The 23,643-nt window shown below is 41.6% G+C and overlaps 3 protein-coding genes across 5 annotated transcripts in view; 1 reads left to right on the top strand and 2 right to left on the bottom strand.

The window, feature by feature from the left end:
• LOC144605888 (uncharacterized) overlaps positions 1-923 on the bottom strand; it is a 57,180-nt gene extending 56,257 nt beyond the window's left edge. For both annotated transcript variants that reach the window (XM_078421532.1, XM_078421534.1), the window contains exon 1: positions 843-923. In XM_078421532.1, the coding sequence (XP_078277658.1) occupies positions 843-860 (18 nt within the window). In that variant the 5' untranslated portion in view covers positions 861-923. The remainder of the gene's footprint in view (positions 1-842) is intronic.
• Positions 924-1,642: 719 nt separating this feature from the next.
• On the top strand, positions 1,643-8,164 carry LOC144605886 (uncharacterized). The gene is made up of 3 exons (XM_078421531.1): positions 1,643-2,697; positions 3,470-3,594; positions 5,454-8,164. The coding sequence occupies exons 1-3, from the start codon at positions 1,654-1,656 to the stop codon at positions 7,654-7,656; spliced, it is 3,372 nt and encodes a 1,123-aa protein (XP_078277657.1). The 5' UTR covers positions 1,643-1,653; the 3' UTR covers positions 7,657-8,164.
• Positions 8,165-15,827: 7,663 nt separating this feature from the next.
• Positions 15,828-23,643, bottom strand: part of thoc5 (THO complex 5) — a 38,944-nt gene continuing 31,128 nt past the window's right edge. For both annotated transcript variants that reach the window (XM_078421515.1, XM_078421516.1), the window contains 4 exons: positions 22,754-22,841; positions 21,614-21,729; positions 20,003-20,193; positions 15,828-18,998 (listed from right to left, as the gene is read on the bottom strand). In XM_078421515.1, coding sequence (XP_078277641.1) covers positions 18,935-18,998; positions 20,003-20,193; positions 21,614-21,729; positions 22,754-22,841 — 459 coding nt within the window. In that variant the 3' untranslated portion in view covers positions 15,828-18,934. The remainder of the gene's footprint in view (positions 18,999-20,002; positions 20,194-21,613; positions 21,730-22,753; positions 22,842-23,643) is intronic.

Genomic DNA, 23,643 nt, shown 5'->3' with positions numbered 1-23,643 from the left:
CATACAGAGCAGAGTATCTCGACCTGATTTTTTTTTTGTTCTGAGCTGATTTGTATAGTCCAGAGACTGCGACAATCGAGTATGTCGCCCTTTGGTAGTGAGCTGTGTGATAGTTAGTGCCGCGGAACAGAAAGACAATTCAATTACCTGTCCTAATGCACGCCCCAATTTCGACGTGTAAGGTCCAGATGTCATCGCCACAATGCTCACTTTGAAACTTCGCATAAATAAAATAACACGTGAAAGATTTTTTTCCTCCTGATTTTAGTTTATTTGGATCACGATGCAATCTACCTTTAACGCTTCTGGTGCCTGTAAAGGTGTTTTCACCCTCAAATTCGACACTTTAACTGATTGAATGAAATCGACAGCCCAATGTCCTATATCATTAAATGAAAAACGTCAACAGATAACCGAATCTTGCTTCATTTCCGTGTGAGTGGGATATATTACATTACTTTTCACCGAGGATGGTGGATGGGGGGAGAGAATAACCGTGTAAAGGAAACCTGACAAGCTGACATTACATTCCTTATTTTAGCAACTCAATGCTTTAAAAGCAATTGCATTCTTAAGAGAGATTTATATTGAGCATGAGGTTTCAATGTGAAAACTCGCTCCACAGATGGAATTTACTTCTTAATCGTTGGTGGAAACTCAAAGTCAACTGGCTTGCTTGCGTGAAGGGGGTGTCGCTAGACGTTAAAACAAAACCTAATCAAAGAAAGGGAAATATTTCAGTCTACATTCATTCTCTATTTGAAAAGGCCCGGTATACTAAGTGGTAAATCACCTTACCTTACAGTTAAACCGTATTTATGACTCGCCACTAAAGGTCATACCTTCGTCAGACACGGCATTGCGGAAGGCGCTGTCCAGTAACATAGTGCTGAAAACGCAATCCGTATAGCAATAAAATAAAACTTTCTGCGCGCCGTGTTCACGGGTTTTCTTCGGTCTAAAATTCACGGAACTAAACAAAAACACGATTTTAACACAAAATATCTTTCACTCGAAATACATTTCGCCCACTAACAGTTAAGACATCTGACGTTTTCCAATTGAACAACATACCCATTTCCTAAAGAAACGAGTTTAGATCAGATATGTTATACAAAGTTTGCACCGGTTTAAACTTAATAGGAATAAGACCCCTCCCCTGAAACAAAGTTGAATCATTAATGGAAATGCGGAATTTAATGAACTCCGGGACAGCAGGCAAAATGTGAAATTTTCTTGTCATTAGAATTCCTTGGAAATCCTCTAGACATTGACTGCAGGCTATTAACATCATGTTTATTTTAACGATATAAACTGATCAGAAATATAAATTTTCAGAGCAGTTATTTCGCCCTGGTCCAATTATGTTGCGGAGAGTTGAGTACAGATTTGTGTGGTTTAAAAAAAAATAGTAAATAGGTACCTTTATCTGCAAGGGACGTATCTGGTTGCCTGAACTGGTTAAAATTGTTCTCTTTCAGGGTGGCTGTTATGGGAGGGGGAGGGGGGAAGGAGGGAAGGAGAGGAGGGGTAGTCTGAGCTATCTTTAGCAGATGGGGGGGGGGGGGTTGCTGCCAAATTAGCACATTCTGCGGTGTATAAAAGGCGCAGCCTCCTCCCAGCCTACTGCAGTGCAAGCGTTCCTTCCATGCGATGAGCTACAGCTCGGATACAATGTACGGCGTTAGCACCCACCGCAGGACACTGGGGGACTTTCCCCGGTCCGTGCACCGCTCTGCCGGGTCTTTAGCAAGCAGCGGCTTCCATTCCCAAACCTGGTCTCGGAGCCCCAGCACAGTCGCCTCGTACAAACGGGTCGCCCCGAGCCTGGCGGGCAACTTCAACTCTCAGATCACGGTGTCAAGCGAGAGCCTGGACTCCGGCTTCATCAATGGGGGAGACATGAGGTCGAGCAACGAGAAGGAGATGCTGCAGACCCTGAACGACCGCTTCGCCACTTACATCGACAAGGTGAGGAACTTGGAGCTGCAGAACAAGAACCTGGAGGCGGAGGCGGCTTCGCTGAGACAGCAGCAGGCCGGCCGTTCGGCCGTAGGGGAGCTGTACGAGATGGAGATCAGGGATCTGCGCAATGTGGCAGTGCAGATCAGCAACGAGAAGGTGCAGCTACAGATGGAGCAGGAGCACCTGGAGGACGACATCCAACATATCAAGATGAGGTACCAGGACGAGAACAGGATGAGGGAGGACATAGACAACAGCATCAGAGCCATGAACAAGGAGGTCGAGGATGTGGGCTTGCTGAAACTGGACCTGGACAAGAAGTTGCACTTCCTCACCGACGAGGCTTCATTCATAAGGGCGAACCACGAGGAGGAGGTGCGAGATCTCATCAACCAAATCCAAGGCTCGCATGTCTCTCTGGAAGTCAGGGAATCGCTCAAGTCCGACATCACGGGGGCTCTGCGGGAGATTCGCGAGCAGATGGAAGGGCACGCCGTCAATACCACCAGCCAGACCGAGGAGGTGTTCAAAGTCAAGCTGGAAAGGCTCAACCAAGCGGCCAAGGTCAACACGGACGCTATCCACGCAGCCAAGGGTGAAATCTTAGAATCTCGCAAGCATCTGCATTGCAAGAATACCGAACTGGAGACCATGAGGGGAACCAAAGACTCACTGGAGAGGCAAAGGTTTGAAATGGAAGACAGACACAATGCGGATCTATCCACCTACCAGGTAGTTTTTGACAACTTTGTAACATTTTTCCAAATTTGAAGTTCCCAATAGACGTAAAGAACATCCTAATTACAACATGCTGGTGGAACTCAGCAGGTCAGGCAGCATCCGTGGGGGGAATGGACAGTCCATGTTTCAGGTCGGGAGCCTTCTTCAGACTTGCCATTCCATCCCAGATGCTGCCTGCCGCAACGAATTCCTCCAGCACTGTGTGTTGGTCAAGATTCTAGCATCTCAGCATGCGGTTTCAGCATGCGGTGCTGGCTCGAAGGGCCAAATGGCCTCCTCCTGCACCAATTTTCTATCTGCAGTTTTTTGTGTCTCTTGATCCTGATCCTAGTTCTAACATTCATTTAATTTGCAAAACCGATTTTGTGAGTATCATATATTTTTATATCAGCTGCACGTTAATCAAAAGATGATACAAGGAACTGCAGATTTTGGAATATTCAACAAAACACACACTGCTGGAAGAACTCAGCGGGTCAGGCAGCATCTGTGGAGGGAATAGACAGACGACGATTTAGGAAGGGTCTCGACCCGAAACATCGTCTGTTCATTTTCCCTCCACAGATACTGCCTGACCCTCTGAGTTACTCCAGCACTTCGTGTTTTGCTTTGGATGAGTTAGTCAAAGTTTAATGCATGCTCGCGTCCTCAAGTGGTCAACCCTACACCCGAAGATACCAGGCCACTTTGATTACAAAGTTTAAACAGTTAAAAGCCAAAGCGTGCCATAATGTGTATATATATTAAATATTTCATATTGCAGGAAGCGACACAGCAACTTGAAAACGAACTGAGGAGCACAAAATGGGAAATGGCTGCCCAACTGAGGGAGTACCAAGACTTGCTCAACGTGAAAATGGCCTTGGACATTGAGATTGCAGCTTATAGGTATAAGGTCAAATGCAAGAGGCGCGGGATGAACGTGAAGGTAGAGGAGGCTTTTAGATCTGCAGGATGTGCAGGGAATGGAGCATGTGCAGGCAGAGGAGACTTGTTTAACTTGGTATCATGTTCAGCACAGACATGTCTGTGTGCTATATTAAACCTAAAAGGAACGTGCAAATAACGTAAAGGCTCAAAATATCAATGCAGAAAGTAAAGATGCTCCAGATTTTGTAAATGTTCATCGCTGATGGTTATAAGCCTTGATACTTTGGTGGGACACAGAATCATTAAAATGGGAAGAGCAAAGAAGGAGATTATTTAAACTCCATTCTCTGTGGAAAACCAAACAGTGAATCTGACACCCCCATCTTTCTCTTTACCCAGCTATGCCAACCGCCCCCCCCCCCCCCTCCCTCCCTCCTCCTCCCCCCAACTACTGGTTGGTAACCAAGGCTGAATCTGCTTGCACCATCCTATTAAGCAATGCTTTTCATAAAACAGTGCAACACAGGAACAGGCCATTCGGCCCACTCTGTCTGCTGGACATGATGTCAAGAGAAGCTAGTCTCCTCTGCCGGCTCGTGATATCCAATCCATGCATATCAATGTGCCTTTCTAGAAGCAACTTAATACCAGCAAACTATTTGCCTCCACCACCACCATTGGCAGTTCCAGGCATCCACCACACTCTGTGCAAAAATCTTGCCCCACACGTCTCCTTTGTCCCTTTCATCTTTAAGCTATGCCCACTCGTATTTGACATTTCCACCCTGGGGACAAAAGGTTCTGACTGTCTATACTATCTTTGCCTCTTGTAATTTTATATACGTCTATCAGGTCTTCCCTCAACCTCAAACTCCAGAGAAAACAATCAAAGTTTATCCACCCTTTTGTTACAGCTACCCTCTAATCCAGAAACCATCCACTTATTCAACAAACATAATATTGTAGAGATTTTGAATGATATTTTAATTTTTGGCCAATATCATTATGTTTCAATCCTCGATTTCTCCTAATTTCCACTGTTGAGAACAGTTTTTCTTTACCTACTCCATCTTGAATGCCTTCACCACATCTCTCAATCTTCTCCACTCTAAAGAGAACAGCCTGAGCTTCTCCAAAGTTTCCCCATTGGTACAGGTGTCTTGCCTCTGGAACCATTCCTGTGAACCTTTACTGCAGTATAGAACTAAATAATAATACTAGAAATATACGATGGCTGGATGGAGTGATAGAGGGATGAATGGGTAGATGGATGGATAAATAGATGGGTGGATGGAATGATGATAGATAGATATAGCACCGAAACGGCCTTTCAGCCCACTGAGCCCATGCTAACCACTCATTTACACTAATCCTACATTAATACCATTTTATTCTCCTCGCATTATCATCAACTCCCCCCAGATTCCACCAATCATCTACACATTCGATGGGCAATTTACACAGGGCAATTAACCTACAAACCCTCACTTCTTTGGGATGTGGGAGGCAACCAGAGCACCCAAAAGAAACCTACTAGATCACAAGGGAGAGCATGCAAACTCTGCACAGAGAGCACCGGAGGTCAGGCTTGAACCCAGTTCTCCCGCACTGTGAGGCAACAGCTCTACCAGCTGCGCCACTGATAAAGTGGCACCTCAATGAGAGCATGGTAATGTCCTGCACTGCAGGCCTATTTCTTTTTCAGGCGGTAAATATTTGCCACACATTTCTACCATTTTAACTTTTAGTTCATTGGCACCCAATGTTTTTCTTGTTCCATCACTGATAACATAAGGTTCAGTATTGTAAGGTGTCAAACGACATTCATGATTTTTAGGAATAATAATGTATTCCTATTGTCATCTTATTTTATAAAGGAAACTTCTGGAGGGTGAAGAATCGAGATTTTTGGGAGGAACTCCCTACTATTCTATAGAAGGGTTTCATAAAGGTCCCTTGATGCATGACCATATCATGGCCAAGTTTGATGAACCAGCCAAACCAATTGAGAAAGAAGCAGATGAAGTGGCCGCAGAAGAGGAAAAGGAGGAGAAAGTAATTACACCTGAAGAAACTGAAGAGTTAGAAGTGGCTGGAGAAGAAAAAGGAGAGGAAGAAGAAAAGGAAGACAAAGAGGAGAAGGCAGCAGAGGGAGAGGCTGGTGAAGCAGAATCTAAAGATGACCAAGAAGCTAAATCTGACAAAGGAAGCGTAAAAGATGAAGACACAAAAACTGAAATTGTTGTGGAAGAGAAAGTAAAAGAAGAAATTGACAATAAAGAAGATATGAAAAAGGGAAGCAAGGCACAGGCAGATGAAAAGCAAGAAGAACCAACCAAAGACCAAAAGGAACTGACAATAAAGGTGGAAGATAAATCACCAGATAAACCCAAGGAGAAGGAAAGCCCAGAAAAGGAGCCAGAGGACAAGGGTACGACAAAACCAGCAAAGCAAAAGGAAGCAGAGGAACAAGCTGAACTGGAATCTAAAACCAAAGAGAAGGAAGAGGAAAAGGAATCAAAAGCAGAAAGCAAGGATAAAGAAAAGGAAGATTCAAAACCAGAACCCAAACCTGAAGAGATGGAGGTCAAGAAAGATGCAAAAGCAGAGTCCAAACCTGAAGAGAAAGAACCCAAGAAAGATGCAGAGCAGGAAGTCAAACCTGAGGAGAAAGAAGTGAAGGATGCAAAGCCAGAGGTGAAACCTGAAGAAAAGGAGGTGAAGAAAGATGCAAAACCAGAGTCCAAACCTGAAGAGAAAGAACCCAAGAAAGATGCAAAACCAGAGTCCAAACCTGAAGAGAAAGAACCCAAGAAAGATGCAAAAGCAGAGTCCAAACCTGAAGAGGAGGTGAAGAAAGATGCAAAACCAGAGGTGAAACCTGAAGAAAAAGAACCCAAGAAAGATGCAAAAGCAGAGTCCAAACCAGAGGAGAAAGAAGCCATGGAAGATGCAAAACCAGAGACCAAACCTGAAGAAAAGGAGGTGAAGAAAGATACAAAACCAGAGTCCAAACCTGAAGAGGTTAAGAAAGATGCAGAACCAGAGGTGAAACCTAAAGAGAAAGAACCCACGAAAGATGCAAAACCAGAGTCCAGACCTGAAGAGGTTAAGAAAGATGCAGAATCAGAGTCCAAACCTGAAGAGAAAGATGCAAAACCAGAGTCCAAACCTGAAGAGAAAGATGCAAAACCAGAGTCCAAACCTGAAGAGAAAGATGCAAAACCAGAGTCCAAACCTGAAGAGGTTAAGAAAGATGCAAAACCAGAGGCGAAACCTGAAGAGAAAGAACCCAAGAAAGATGCAAAACCAGAGTCCAAACCTGAAGAGGTGAAGAAAGATGCAGAATCAGAGTCCAAACCTGAAGAGAAAGATGCAAAACCAGAGTCCAAACCTGAAGAGAAAGATGCAAAACCAGAGTCCAAACCTGAAGAGAAAGATGCAAAACCAGAGTCCAAACCTGAAGAGAAAGATGCAAAACCAGAGTCCAAACCTGAAGAAAAGGAGGCGAAGAAAGATACAAAACCAGAGTCCAAACCTGAAGAGAAACAACCCAAGAAAGATGCAGAATCAGGGGTGAAACCTGAAGAGAAGGATGTAAAACCAGAATCCAAACCTGAGGAGAAGGTGGTGAAGAAAGATGCAAAACCAGAGGCTAAACTTGAAGCTGAAGCAGAGAAAGGTCCTTGTAAACCAGAGCCTATGCCTCAGGGGCAATCAGAACCAAAAAAAGAAGAACCAAAAAAGGCTACAGAAACAGAACCAGCTAAACAGGAGCCGGCAAAAGCAAAGGAGCCTGAAAAAGCAGCGGACACTAAAGAAGCCACCGCAGACCAAAGTAAAGAAAGTGACAAAGAAACAAAGGATGAGATGACGGAGACTGTGAAAAAAGTGGAGAAATCAGACTCTACGAAAGATCAAAAGGAAGAGAAATCAGAAAAGGATCAGGTTAGTAAAGAGAAAACACCTGAAGGTGAAGAAACAGAAGTTAAAGAAAGCAAAGAGGAAAAATTGGAGAAGCCTTCCAGTACTAAAGAAGAAATAAAGGCTGCAGACAAAACCAAAAAAGGTGAAGAATAAAAGGCGTAACAAATATTTAATGGGGTGAATAATCAGCAAACAAATACTGAAGCAAAGAACTAAAGAACTGTTGTTGACAAACTGCCAAGATAACAATGTACCTTGTTCATGCTACAAGGAGCTGGATAGCAATATACATTCACCAAAGAGGCAGACAAATGCATCGTGATAACTTATATAGCAGAATGTGATGTATGCAGAATGCTAAGCACTTGAAGACTACAAATAATTACCCTGCCTCATTAATAAGTGCATTTAAGATGACCAATTGAGTTATATCTATCACTTAACGATAAAATGTTCACTCAGTCACAGTAATCTAAATAACGCCATGAGTTAAATCTTAAAAGTCACATTCACAATTATTTACAAAGTGCAATATTTAAAGAGCTTAACAGATACAATGTGCCTCTGAAGTATATATCAATGCTATATACATGCTTACACAATTAAATGCTATGTATTACAGTAATTAAAAATGATTGCATTTTCTTTGAATAAAGCAGCAATTTTTTTACTAGGAATGTCTTATTTTCTCAAGGTCTGCCTTTGTTCCAGTGTTTCTATGTCTATGCTTTTGTTGGAAGTAGCCTCTTCAGTGGACTTGGTATGGCATCAAGGCGGTACATAGGGTTCATTTGGTATGACACAGATCCACACTCTTGGAAAGAGTTAAAAAGCAGATGGAAATTCTTGGCACTTATAAATTATTGCATTTTGTAGTCCAACTCTATAACACAAAGCATTTGTGGCAAAATAATCACTCTCGTCTACTGAAGTGAATTGTTGCTTTAATGCCAGTACCTGTTATCCCTACTTTTCCAGGCAGAACAGAGTCTATTAAACATATCAAATTGTAGAATAGATGAATACCACTAGAATGGTTAGTGTCTTACACAATTGGATAGAGTAAAGAGCAGAAACAAGGAACTGTAGACGCTTGTTTACAGCAAAGGATAGAAAGTGCTGGAGTAACTCAGCGGGTCAGACAGCATCTCTGGAGAACACGGACAGGCAATGTTTTGTGTGGGAATCCTTCTTCAGACTGATTGTAGTAAGGGGGAGAAAGCTGAAAGCTGGGGTGAGACAAAGCCCCTTTTGTCCATAAATATAAATTTTCAACGGTTGCACATGTATTTTAATTGCTTTATTTTTGATTTCACTCAAATGTGAAGTCGAGAACAATGTATCCATAAACCTCCATCAATGGCAAAGCCAGTTAGCCAATCCCACAATGAAAGTGCATACTTCAAATCTGGAATCTTTGCTTAGAAACCATAGAATAGTTATACCTCGCTCCCAGTTCTCTTCTGAGTCAGTCTGAAGAAGGGTCTCGACCCGAAACGTCACCTAAGTTCTCCAGAGCTGCTGTCTGACCCTCTGAGTTACTCCAGCACTTTGTGTCTGTTTTTGTGAACCAGCAACTGCAGTTCCTGGTGTGTGTATTTCTCTTACCTGATCAAGAGTTGGCAGTGGAACCTCTCCCAGACTGGTATAACAAACACAGCTGAATGATGGACATCATGCGTAAAGTCATAGGCAATTCATTGGATTATCAACCAAATAAACACACTGTCTAGTATTCTAATTAAATGGCAATTCTGAAATAAATTGGCTTCACTGCTACTGAAGTTTCGATTGGAGAGGCCATCTGAATCTAAAGTTATTGCAGTTCCAACAATGTTTGTAAAAGGTGAAGAGATCAATCGAAAATAAGACAGCGAAAATATGATCGGGTGGCACAGAGTTGCTGCCTTACAGCGCCAGAGACCCGGGTTCAATACTAACTACGGGTTCTAGCTGTGTGGAGTTTGTCCGTTCTCCCTGTGACCATGTGGGTTTTCTCCGGGTGCTCCGGTTTCCTTCCATACTCCAAAGATGTACAGGTTTGTAGATTAAGTGGCTTTGGTAAAATAGTAAATTGTCCCTAGTGTGTAGGATAGTGTTAGTGTATGGGGATCACTGGTCGGCACGGACTCGGTGGGCTGAAGGGCCTGTTTCCGTACTGTATCTCGAAAGTCTAAAAAAAAGAGTCTAAAAGTTAGAAATGTATGCTTGAAGGTCTTAAAGGGGATCAATACCAAAATGCACTGCGATGTGGCACTAAGATTTCTAAGCAAAGATTCCAGCTTTGAAGAATGCAGTTTCTTGTGGGATTGCATGACTGGCTTCGCCGTCTGTGGAGATTTATAGATCAATATCTTCTAGATTTCACATTTGAGTAAAATGATAAATTAAGCCATTAAAATACATGGGCAACCATCGGTAATTTACCCCACAGTAAGAGATCACTTGGGCCATTGTATCTGCCAGTGGAAAAGACCTCACTCAGTTAATCGTATTGTCTATAACCCGGCAGGTCATGTATCCTGAATACAAATCCAAGTCCAAGTCCAAGATTGAATTTCCTGCAACAGGTGGTCTGAAACCTCCCTTAATCTGGGCAACATTACAAGAGGGCACTTGAAACCACTCCTCCCCACCAGAAATCCCCCCGAACAAGTTGTGCCTGTGTAGCTGAGACGGCCAATTCGACTTCTGTGGCTGATCGGCGCTTCGAATTTGCCCCTTGCAGCCAGGGCCAGCAGATCCAATCCCATAGCTGATCTCCGAGTGCGACATTGTGAGCTAGTATCTCAGCTCCCCTACTGCCTAGGCAGACCATTCGGGTACAGCTTGTACTGGAGCCTACCAGGGAGAAGGCAATTCTGGATTTAGTGTTGTGTAATGATCCTGATCTGATAAGGGGACTAGAGGTAAAAGAGCCATTAGGAGGCAGTGATCACAACATGATAAGTTTTACTCTGCAAATGGAAAGGCAGAAGGGAAAATCGGAAGTGTCAGTATTACAGTATAGCAAAGGGGATTACAGAGGCATGAGGCGGGAGCTGGCCAAAATTGACTGGAAGGAGGCCCTAGCAGGGAAGACGGTAGAACAGCAATGGCAGGTATTCCTGGGAATAATGCAGAGGTTGCAGGATCAATTTATTCCAAAGAGGTGGAAAGTGGAGTAAGAGACACCTGTGGCTGACAAGGGAAGTCAGGGACAGCATAAAAATTAAGGAGAGGAAATATAACATAGCAAAGAAGAGTGGGAAGACAGAGGATTGGGACTCTTTTAAAGAGCAACAAAAGTTAACTAAAAAGGCAATACGGGGAGAAAAGATGAGGTATGAGGGTAAACTAGCCAATAATATAAAGGAGGATAGCAAAAGTTTTTTTAAGTACGTGAAGAGGAAAAAAATAGTCAAGGCAAATGTGGGTCCCTTGAAGACAGAAGCAGGGGAATTTATTATGGGGAACAAAGAAATGGCAGACGAGTTAAACCGTTACTTTGGATCTGTCTTCACTGAGGAAGATACACACAATCTCCCAAATGTTCTAGGGGCCGGAGAACCTAGGGTGATGGAGGAACTGAAGGAAATCCACATTAGGCAGGGAATGGTTTTTGGTAGACTGATGGGACTGAAGGCTGATAAATCCCCAGGGCCTGATGGTCTGCATCCCAGGGTGCTTAAGGAGGTGGCTCTAGAAATAGTGGAAGCATTGGAGATCATTTTTCAATGTTCTATAGATTCAGGATCAGTTCCTGTGGATTGGAGGATAGCAAATGTTATCCCACTTTTTAAGAAAGGAGGGAGAGAGAAAACGGGTAATTATAGACCAGTTAGTCTGACATCAGTGGTGGGGAAGATGCTGGAGTCAATTATAAAAGACGAAATTGCTGAGCATTTGGATAGCAGTAACAGGATCATTCCGAGTCAGCATGGATTTACGAAGGGGAAATCATGCTTGACAAATCTACTGGAATTTTTTGAGGATGTAACTAGGAAAATTGACAGGGGAGAGGCAGTGGATGTGGTGTACCTCGACTTTTAGAAAGCCTTCGACAAGGTCCCACATAGGAGATTAGTGGGCAAAATTAGGGCACATGGTATTGGGGGTAGGGTACTGACATGGATAGAAAATTGGTTGACAGACAGAAAGCAAAGAGTGGGGATAAATGGGTCCCTTTCGGAATGGCAGGCAGTGACCAGTGGGGTACCGCAAGGTTCGGTGCTGGGACCCCAGCTATTTACGATATACATTAATGACTTAGACGAAGGGATTAAAAGTACCATTAGCAAATTTGCAGATGATACTAAGCTGGGGGGTAGTGTGAATTGTGAGGAAGATGCAATAAGGCTGCAAGGTGACTTGGACAGGTTGTGTGAGTGGGCGGATACATGGCAGATGCAGTTTAATGTAGATAAGTGTGAGGTTATTCACTTTGGAAGTAAGAATAGAAAGGCAGATTATTATCTGAATGGTGTCAAGTTAGGAGGAGGGGGAGTTCAACGAGATCTGGGTGTCCTAGTGCATCAGTCAATGAAAGGAAGCATGCAGTTACAGCAGGCAGTGAAGAAAGCCAATGGAATGTTGGCCTTCGTAACAAGAGGAGTTGAGTATAGGAGCAAAGAGGTCCTTCTACAGTTGTACCGGGCCCTGGTGAGACCGCACCTGGAGTACTGTGTGCAGTTTTGGTCTCCAAATTTGAGGAAGGATATTCTTGCTATGGAGGGCGTGCAGCGTAGGTTCACTAGGTTAATTCCCGGAATGGCGGGACTGTCGTATGTTGAAAGGCTGGAGCGATTGGGCTTGTATACACTGGAATTTAGAAGGATGAGGGGGGATCTTATTGAAACATATAAGATAATTAGGGGATTGGACACATTAGAGGCAGGAAACATGTTCCCAATGTTGGGGGAGTCCAGAACAAGGGGCCACAGTTTAAGAATAAGGGGTAGGCCATTTAGAACGGAGATGAGGAAGAACCTTTTCAGCCAGAGTGGTGAAGGTGTGGAATTCTTTGCCTCAGAAGGCAGTGGAGGCCAGTTCGTTGGATGCTTTCAAGAGAGAGCTGGATAGAGCTCTTAAGGATAGCGGAGTGAGGGGGTATGGGGAGAAGGCAGGAACGGGGTACTGATTGAGAGTGATCAGCCATGATCGCATTGAATGGCGGTGCTGGCTCGAAGGGCTGAATGGCCTACTCCTGCACCTATTGTCTATTGTCTATTGTTTGACTGCTTTCAGAAGCCATGACTTCTGTTGGTCTGGCAAAAGGGATAATCCAGAAAGTCCCTGGAACTAAGGGTGCTGGAAAATCGGTGGTGGACCTGTACTTAATGTTGATACTTGATAGTTATTTCAAGCAGTCCATACTCAAAGAATAGTCAAGTCAAGTCAAGTCAAAAAAAAAAAAGGGAAAGACCCTTCAAAAGCATCGTCGTATAGGCCAATATCACTGTTGAATGCAGATTATAAAATAGTTGCCAAGCTTTTGGCAAAGAGACTGGCAGAATTTTTACCTAAGTTGGTTAAAGAGGATCAATCTGGATTTGTCAAAAAAAGGAGAATATCTGATAATGTAGCAAGATTTATAAGTATTTTACATTTAGCACAGAACAGAAAGGAATTAAGCGTAGCAGTTGCTTTAGATGCTGAAAAAGCGTTTGACAGGTTAGAATGGGATTTTTTATTTAAAGTATTAGAGAAGTATGGATTGGGGAATGGTTTCATTAACTGGGTAAAAGCTCTTTATAAACAACCTAAAGCCAAAGTGGTGACAAATGGCCAATCTTCTCAACCATTTAATTTGGAAAGATCTAGCAGACAGGGATGTCCCTTGTCACCAGCTCTATTTGTACTGGCTATTGAACCTCTGGCAGAACTAATAAGATCAGATTCAGACATTAAAGGATTTAAAGTTAATCAGGAAGATCACAAAATTACTTTATTTGCAGATGATGTCTTAATTTGTCTTACTAGACCATTGGAATCCTTAAGAAAATTATATTTCAGATTGGAAGAATACGGGAAAGTATCAGGATATAAAATTAATAAAGATAAAACTGAAATAATGCCTCTTTTTGAAGGCAATTATGATCAATGTAAAAGAAAAAGTCAGTTTAAATGGCAAAAAGAAGGCATTAAGTACTTAGGAGTTAAAGTAGATAATAAGTTAAATAATTTGTATAAATTAAATTATAAACCACTAATAAAAAAAATAGATGAGGAACTGAAGAAATGGATGAATCTTCCAATTACATTGATAGGGAGAGTGAACTGTATTAAGATGAATATTTTTCCGAGGATACAGTATTTATTTTCAACACTGCCTATACCTTTGCCAAATAATTTTTTTCAAGAATTGAACAAAATTGTGAGGAATTTTCTTTGGAAAGGTAAAATGCCAAGAGTGTCTCTGGAAAAATTAACATGGAAATTTGAATTAGGTGGATTGCAATTACCAAATTTTAAAAATTATTATCTGGCAGCACAAATGAGTTTTATTTCATCCTTTTATCAAGAGGGTGGAAAAACAGCATGGGTTAAAATTGAAATGGATAAAATAAAAGAGTTATGCCCAGAAGAATTTATATATAAATGGGAAGCGAAGCTATTAGTTAAGGATAAAGAGTCACCTTTGCTAAAACATTTAATTAATACATTGTTGAAAACAGTTAAAGTTAATGATAAAAGATTTTTTTTAACAGCTAAAACTCCATTAGTAAAAAATAGATTATTGCCGTTTGCTTGGAATAATCAAATACTACAAGTCTGGGAACAGAAGGGTATTAAAAATATAGGAGATTGCTATGAAGGAAATAACTTTTTGACATTTTCTCAATTGAGAAATAAATATCAAATTCCAGGGAATAGTATTTTTTTCTATTATCAATTACAATCTTTTTTAAGGGAAAAGTTAGGTAATTCAATGTCTCTATTTTAGATTAAAGGAATGGAATCCTTGATTCAGGGCAAGGGAATATTTTTTTTTTATATCATCAATTTATAAATTATTACAAAAATCTAGTCCAAAGATAGGAATTCAAAAATCAAGACAAAGATGGGAAACAGATCTTAATATTATCATTGATGAACCAAGTTGGGAAAGACTGTGTTTAGATAGTATGAAAAATACTATTAATGTGAGATATAGTTTAGTACAATATAATTTTTTACATCAACTATATTTAACCCCGAAAAAATTAAACAATTTAAAACCAAACTCATCTGAAATTTGTTTTAGATGCAACCAAGACGTGGGTACTTTTTTACACTCTACATGGGCATGTCAGAAGGTAACTCCTTTTTGGAAAGACCTAAAAAATTTTTTGGAACAATTGATGAATAAGATCATACCAATGGATTCAAGGTTGTTTTTATTGGGAGATACAAAAGGAATATTACCAAAGCTAATTTTAGATAAACATCAGGAAAGATTTCTCAAAATAGCAATAGCAGTAGCAAAAAAATGTGTAGCGGTCACTTGGAAAGATCAAAATGAAATAAGATTTGAAAGATGGTATGCAGAAATGCGTAGTTGTATCCCATTAGAAAAAGCAACGTATAATCTGAGAAATGGATATGACTTCTTCTTGAAGGTGTGGAACCCATTCATTTTAAAGCTAGGATTAAGAATTGGAAATATTTAAATTCAGGATTGTTTTGATACCTTTAATAAGAATTTAATAAGAAATTACCCGGAAGTGTCTCCTTCTGGACTCCAGGTTTCTTTCTTTCTCTTTCTTTTTCTTTTTCCTTCTTTTTAACTGGGGGGTGGGGGGAAGGGGGGTGTGTGGGAGGGGAGATAATACAGAACAATACGTGTATAATCGAATTTATAATGTAGTTATTATTGCTTACTATGAAATGTAAAATGTATGAGTTCTGTTAAAACTTAAATAAAATTAATTAAAATCTGGGCAACATTACAAGAGGGCACTTGAAACCACTCATCCCCCCCAGAAATCCCCCCGAACAAGTTGTGCCTGTGTAGCTGAGATGGCCAATTCGACTTCTGTGGCTGATCGGCGCTTCGAATTTGCCCCTTGCAGCCAGGGCCAGCAGGTCCAATCCCATAGCTGATCTCCGAGGGCGACATTGTGAGCTAGTATCTCAGCTCCCCTACTGCCTAGGCAGACCATTCGGGTACTGTTTGACTGCTTTCAGAAGCCGTGACTTCTGTTGGTCTTGCAAAAGGGATAATCCAGAAAGTCCCTGGAACTAAGGGTGCTGGAAAATCGGTGGTGGACCTGTACTTAATGTTGATACTTGATAGTTATTTCAAGCAGTCCATACTCAAAGAATAGTCAAGTCAAGTCAAGTCAATTTTATTTGTATAGCACATTTAAACACAACCCTCGTTGACCAAAGTGCTGTACATCAGTTCAGGTACTAATAAACGAACAACTAAATGGCACATAAACATAACAGCACAATACATAAACAGTTCACAGCGCCCCCTCAGAGGGCCTCAAACGCTAGGGAGTAGAAATAGGTTTTGAGCCTGGACTTAAAGGAGTCGATGGAGGGGGCAGTTCTGATGGGGAGGGGGATGCTGTTCCACAGTCTTGGAGCTGCAACCGCAAAAGCGCGGTCACCCCTGAGCTTAAGCCTAGACCACGGGATAGTGAGTAGCCCCATATCGGCCGACCTGAGGGACCTGGAGATAGTGGTGGGATAGAAGATTGCAATGGAATATTTAGCACTAACTGTCTTGATTTAATTCAGAACTACCTGCTACCAAATCTAAGGAGATGGGAAATCTTTAAAAAAAAATAACGTTACATCCTTTTCACTAAATTTCAGCTTCTTAAAGTCACGGCCTACAAAGATCCTGGGAATGCGTTGGGAATTAATTTATTAATTGGGTGAAATTATATTTAATCCACAGGTGGCTAAAAACAGACATTCGATCCACACCAGTAACGAAGACAAAGCAATATTCCGGAAATTCAAGGATTTTGTTGGATAATTTAAAACAAAATGACGTGTGATTAACTTGGGACCAAAAAGAAACCCGTTGCATTAAACCTAGGAAGAATAGCATATTAAGAAAGCTGTTGGCAAGAATTCTAAGGTGTTTCTGATTGGTCTATTACAATTTTGAGAAGACACAATGTACTGGAGTAACTCAGCGGGTCAGGCAGCATCTCTGGAGAACGTGGATAGGTGAGAGCAGAAGCAGGTCAACCTTGAAACAGGGAATGGAAGGATATGGATTATGTGCAGGCAGATAAAAGTTGGACTTGGCATCATGTTCGACATGGACATTGTGGGCCCTTCTTGTTCTATGATCCTTGGAGCTGCCAAAGAACAGTGTAATGACTTGGTTGCAACTGAGCACAAGTACAGAAAGGACACAGAGGGGATTAGTTTAAGTTGGCATCATGTACGGCACCGATATTGTGGGCAGAGGGGCCTGTTCCTGTGCTGTACTGTTCCATGAACTAGCAAACAAAAATTAATTTTGAGATTGTAAACTATTGTCAATGGGAGTGATATACACAGACATTAAATTAAAATAAATGTCCTACAGGCAATGCTTGTTAGATACAATTTCTTACATCTGTGTTTTCAGGCAACTTTAATTGATGACATTGCAAGCAGATTTAGAGGAAGGATTCGGACTAAATTGCTTGGATTCCCAAGGTATTGTCATGTCCCGTCAAATGGTTGCTCTGGACTCATTACAGCCAGAGGAAAATCTATATTCCACTCGCTGTGAATGTATGAAAAAGGCTTCAACAAAATACATATCCCCAAGGCATCCTCAACATAAGAAATGCTCTATAACCTTAATAATTTCCAATCTGTGCCAGTCACCTCTGGAGAACAAAATCGTGCTTTACCTTATTCATATGATCTGTATACAAATAACTCCAAGGAGTTTCGAGCGACTGGCAGAGATGCTGCCTCACAGTGCCGGAGACCCGGGTTCGATCCTGACCTCGGGTGCTGCCTGCGTGTGGAGTTTGTACGCTCACCTTGTGACCGCGTGGGTTGCCTCCAGGTGCTCCGGTTTCCTCGCGCATCCCAAAGACGTGCGGGTTTGCATGTCAATTAACCGCTGTAAATTGCACCTAGTGTGCAGGGGGTAGATGAAAAAGTGGGATAACATAGAACCTGCGTGAACGGCTGATTGATGGTCAGCGTGGTAAGTGGGCTGAAGGGCCCGTTTTCATGGCTATATCCATCAATCATCACCAAAGTACATTCTGTGAATTGTCAGAGCTCCATCACCAAGCAGAGTATTTTCCATTACACCTCTGCTCTCTTGAAGATCATGGAGCAGCTTGAGAGAGAGGGAGTCAGCTCTCTAGTTGATCGGTTTTCTGCACTGGTCTTTTACATTGTTAGTCAGTGGTGGCCAATGCCAGTGATGGGGTTACTTTACAATGGGGAGGCCATCACAGGAGATGGTCATCCATCGCCTGTTATTCGTGTGGCATTGAATCTCACATACCGCTCAAGAGCCCAAACCTGAATGTGGTTCAAGGCTTGTTGTCCCAGGCATGCCTACCTCCTTAACTGCGGAATTGCAAGGCAGTCATTCATTGCATATTCATTATGGAATATTACCATTTCTAATCTTATAATGAAGCAAACAATAATGATAGGGTGCTGGAAATTGCCAAAGGCAATTCTTGCATTCTTGCACCAGGTAACTGGGACGATTCCCACCATGAACCACAACTAACGTTCCTATGATGGTCTAATTCTCGATTCTCATTGTTTTCAACTTTTCTTAGGCTCATTAATATCATAATCAGTCAACTGTTGTCTTGAGATCATATACTGTGATGGATGCCAAACTTTTTTCTAATAATTTAAAAAAACATTTATTTATTCAACCTTGATTTGTTTATATCACAAAAAGCTGGAGTAACTCAGCGGGTCAGGCAGCATCTCAGGAGAGAAGGAATGGGTGTTATCTATGCGTACTGTGTGTACAGACCTGTTAAGCTGCTGCAAGTAAGAGTTTCATTGTTCCGTTTCAGTACATATGACAATTAAATACTCAACTCTGCAATTACAAGACAAAAAGCTTTAATGGATTGCTGCCAGTCGTGTGACAAAAAAAGGCTTAAATGTTTTACAAATCTTTTCAATAATAAAACTAGACTTTAAAAAACTCAGCAGCTAAAGACAGCTATTTGTAAATTAGACTCAATGTCAACTTAATTAAATTTCAATGACAACTGAAAAGGATACTGTACACCATATGCCAACATATCCACATCTAAATTGTTAACGTGTTCATATTTTGGGAGACAAAAAGCAAGTCCCAAACAAAATATGCATCATTATCACATTCAATCCAAATTTTAAAGCACACAGTTGTAACACCGATGGATGGAGTTTACTTTGTTTCATGTCGAAACGCCAAATTCCTGTGAAGGGTCCATGATAATGTTAATGGCTTCGCCAACTTTGTTCAAGTTCTGCTGAGTCATCGATGTGTGAAGAAACCTTGAGGATGGTTATATTTAAACGGCTTGATTCGATTCGGACCTCTGTCGGGGGCAGGAATAAAGAGTAAGAGCACCAAGATTAATGCACAGATGGGAATTAAAATAAAGCCTTTACATTAAAATTAATTCAACACGTTTCCTTCCTCGGAGTTGATATCACCAGCAACTTGTCCTGCACTAGCCATATCGAAGCAATGGCCAAGAAAGCACACCGATGCCTCTACTTCCTTAGAAGGCTTAGGAAGCAAGCTAAACTAAAAGTTTGGTAAGTCCCCAACAACTCTCACCAACTTCTACAGATGCACCTAGAATGCACTTTTTCTGGATGCACCACAGCATGGTTTGGGAACAGCTCCATCCAAAACCACAAGAAATTTCAGTTTAGAGATATTGCTTGGAAATAGGCCCTTGACCCACTGAGTCCATGCCGATTATCGACCACCCGTTCACACTAATTCTATTACACTCTCTACACATTAGGGGCAATTTACAAAGGCCAAATAACCTACAAACCCGTAGATGTGCGGGTTTGTGAGTTAATCAGCTTCCATGAAAAATATTTGTCCCTAGTGTGCAGGATTTTTTTAGATTTAGATTTAGAGATACAGCGCAGAAACAGGCCCTTCGGCCCACCGGGTCCGCGCCATCCAGCGATCCCCGCACATTAACACTATCCTACACCCACTAGGGACAATTTTAAAAAAACATTTGCCCAACCAATTAACCTACATACCTGTACGTCTTTGGAGTGTGGGAGGAAACCGAAGATCTCGGAGAAAACCCACGCAGGTCACGGGGAGAACGTACAAACTCCGTACAGTACAGCACCCGTAGTCAGGATCGAACCGGAGTCTCCGGCGCTGCATTCGCCGTAAGGCAGTAACTCTACCGCTGCGCCACCGTGCCACCGATAGAACTAGTATATGGATGATTGCTGATCAGCGCTGACTCGGTGGGTCGAAGGGCCTGTTTCCACGCTGTATCTCTGAACTAAATGGAATATATATTGGAGGAAGTAATTTTATGTATCGATAAAATGAATTTACCTAACAAGCCGCAGAAACATCTTCTCCCGTGGGAATTCCTTTGGTCCCTCCACGCTGCTGTCATGAGTTTCTGTCTCCAGATACACATCCAGGCACATACACAGACGTTGGATCTGATTAGTCAGCAGCTGATGGCCTGGCTTGGGACCCAGCAACTCCTTGAAACATACATTAACTTCGCTTTCCATAGCCTGAGAACAATCCACATAGAGGTCAGGTAAGCACACGTAATTGGAACCACCAATCAATTGAATAGTTAAGTTTGGTTTATTACTGTTATGTGCACCGAGGTACAGTGAAAAAGCTTTTTTTGTTGTTGTTGCATGCTCTGCAGTCAGCGAAAAGACTATTCATGATTAAAAGGGTAGAAACAAAGTTTATACCAAAGTTATACCAAAGTTTATACCAAAGATAGACACAATAGTACTGGAGCAGCTCAGCGGGTCAGGCAGCATCTGCAGGATATGCAGGGAATGGAGGGATATGAATCATGTGGAGACAGAGATTAGTTTAGCTTGGTATCATCCTCTGCACAGACTTTATGGGCCGAAGGGCCTCTTCCTGTGCTGTACTATTCTATGTATTGATGCAGTGGCAGGGACACAGTTGTGATCGGAGTGGTTGAAATGTGGAGAAATGAAAAACATAGGCATGTATTTGTGAAGCTATGTGCTCAAGGAGTTTGGAAGGGGAGTTTGAAGATGAACTGCTAGTTTACATGGACAGAAAGGCTGAGAGCAAGTTTTTTCCCCCCTCCAGAGAGGTGATGAAAGGTTTTGAAAGGGATCTTGACTGTCTCCAAAGAGATTGTAAGGAGGTCAACCAATCTTGGAGCCCTGCATTGAAGCTCGGTGGTAGGTAGTTTTGTGGAGAAGAACCATGTTATTGTTTTTCCACTCATTTACTTCAAAAATAATGTTGCAAGACAGTCTATCGCATTGATGACAGCTTTGTAATTCCCATACGTTGCCTGAAGGTTGGAGATAGTATGCCGAAACAAGAAAATGACACTAAACACCAAGGCACTGGGAACTGGGTAGTATTCCAGGCCAAAGAAAAGCACAAGCCGGTGCAAAGGAAAACCGTTGAAAGCATTTCCAGCACCGCATCAGGGATTTCTTGACAAACTATACATGTTGCCATTCGTGATTTGAAAATTAACATGGGTCACTAAAACAAAATCAAAACAGCCTTTATTTAACTGCACGTGAATGTGTTATTAATTGATTTCAAACTTTTGGAAGAAAAATTAAACATATATTCAGATTTTATGTACTCCTACACTTGAACTCCAAATCATGTCGGAAGAAGCTATGGTAGTGGACACAATAATTGGAAACTATCGAAACAGACAGAAGCCAGAGGAAGCTACAGAAATGAATACTGTGTCTTTTAAAAGGCATTCGGTCATGTATATGGATAGGAAGTATTTGGAGAGTTATGAGCCAAATGGGACTAGCCCAGTATGCCAATTTGGTCAGCATGGATAGGGTGGGCTGAAGGGCCTGTTTCAACATTGATCAGGTCTATGACTATGTATACGATTAAGACTATAATTGACTGGCTCCTAAACTTTTGCACCATGGAATAGTTACCAACTTATTACCTTACCTTTAGATTATCATCATTACGACTTGATTTCTCTCCCTTCCAGTTTAAACATACACAGAAGATGGGCGGGATGGTTGAATAACCCGGATTCAGCACAATAGCCACATGCAGTTTTGCTAAATGTTTTTTAAAAAAAAGCTTATAAGTTAACACAGCAACTGTTTAATCAAAGACAAACTCAATCTCTATGACAAATTGCAATCATCAGAGCTATATTCACTGTTTCTTACAATTTGGAGTAGGGAACATTACGTCTATAGCTGCTCTGAAAATTAACTTGTTGTTTTTCTCTCCTAGTTCTGATGAAACATCTTCGACCTGTAACATTCACTGTGTGTCCCTACCAGAATGACCCACTGAATGTTTCCCATGTTTTCTGCTTTTATTTGAGATTTCCAGCATCTGCAAATATAATTTAATTCTCCTGATCGCTCTAAATGTTTTTGCATTGTCCTTAGTCCCCGCCATACCACACAGTAGATTTTCGATGTTATGAAATAATTTTTTTTTTTAAATTGAAAACTGAGAGGCAATTAAGACATGACATACTTCCCAAAAAGTGATTTGGTAAATAAGAATTAGTCAGAAAACAGATTAACTTAGAATTCTAAAGCAGAGTTTGGGGAATTATCTGAATACAGCACCAGATACCAGTGTTTTGACCTCTGGTGCTGTCTGTGTGTGGAGTCTGCACATTTTCCTTTTGACCGTGTGGGTATCCTCCCACATCCCAAAGATGGTGGGTTTGTAGGTTAATTGCCCCCAGTGTGTGCGGAGAGAATGAGAAAGCGGGATGACATAGAATTAGTGGTCGGCATGGACTCGGTGGGCCGAAGGACCTGTTTCCATGCTGTATCTCTAAACTAAACTAAAGTGAAACCATTTACCAGTGAGTTCAAGACACAGTAATTGGCGCATGTAAGTGGTTACAAGGACAGAATTCCCCATGATTCTGATGGGCAGAGGATGTTCAATGAGCCACGTGACATTTCCTACAAACTGATTATCCATGTTATTTGTACCTAAACGTGTACTGCAAAAATGATCAACGTGTAACTGGCCAAACCTTTAAAGGTTAAGCAACCACAATAATGGCATTGAGCTCAGATATAGCTAGCTTTACCGAAACCTGCCCCTTACCTGTTCCTCGTTCTATCAAAGCTGAGAAGAAGAGATCAGTCTCGTGAGCCATGTCTGCCTCTATGACATGCTTGGTAAAAGGCAGAACCTATGACAGAATATAAGAGGTATTCAAGTATTATAGTAGTCAAGAGGTACCACAAAAGTATATGTGGTGAAACATCACCTCCAGGAAATGATTCAGTGCGACCACATAATACTTGAAACAATGGATGTCGTAAACTGCATTAACTTTAACAATAAAAACACAGAAAAACGCACAAAAGCAAACTATTGAAATGATCATTGTCAATATTTAAACACTGCATCAGCTGAATTCCTCACACATTAGTATGACTGCACCTTTTTCTTCTTGATATGTTTATCTACAACTCCTTTAAATATATCTAGGTTAGTAGTAGTAGTAGTTTATTTATTGCCACGTATACCAAGGTACAGTTAAAAGCTTTTTGGTGCATGCTATCCAGTCAGCGAAAAGACTATACATGATTACAATCGATCCTTCCACAGTGGCCAGATATGTGATAAAGGAATAACATTTAGTGCAAGTCAAAGTCAAGTAACGTATGAGTAAAGATAGTCTGAGGATCTCCAATGAGGTAGATAGTAGCTCAGGAGAAATTGGTGCCACTCAGGAGAAAAGCACACTGTGATTCAGTTGGTTTAGTGTCCGTCATATCGTGGTTCTTTCTCCCTTGGCCTTTAAACCATGTTTGTACTGTACAAGATGGAGTTTTGGTCCCAGATGTTTGCCTTTACTTGCCTCGGAACACCCACTCGGGGACACAAGATATCCTGGCTTTAGCACAAATATAAAGGTCATTGTGACTTTTGGTCACTATGTAGGAACATATGCTCTATTGGAGCAGCAACAGCTCAGCTCATTCGGC

The sequence above is a fragment of the Rhinoraja longicauda genome, chromosome 25 (genome assembly GCF_053455715.1).
Source record: "Rhinoraja longicauda isolate Sanriku21f chromosome 25, sRhiLon1.1, whole genome shotgun sequence".
NCBI lineage: Eukaryota > Metazoa > Chordata > Chondrichthyes > Rajiformes > Arhynchobatidae > Rhinoraja > Rhinoraja longicauda.
The sequence above is the reverse complement of the archived record's forward strand: the minus strand, read 5'-3'. Positions and strand labels throughout refer to the sequence as shown.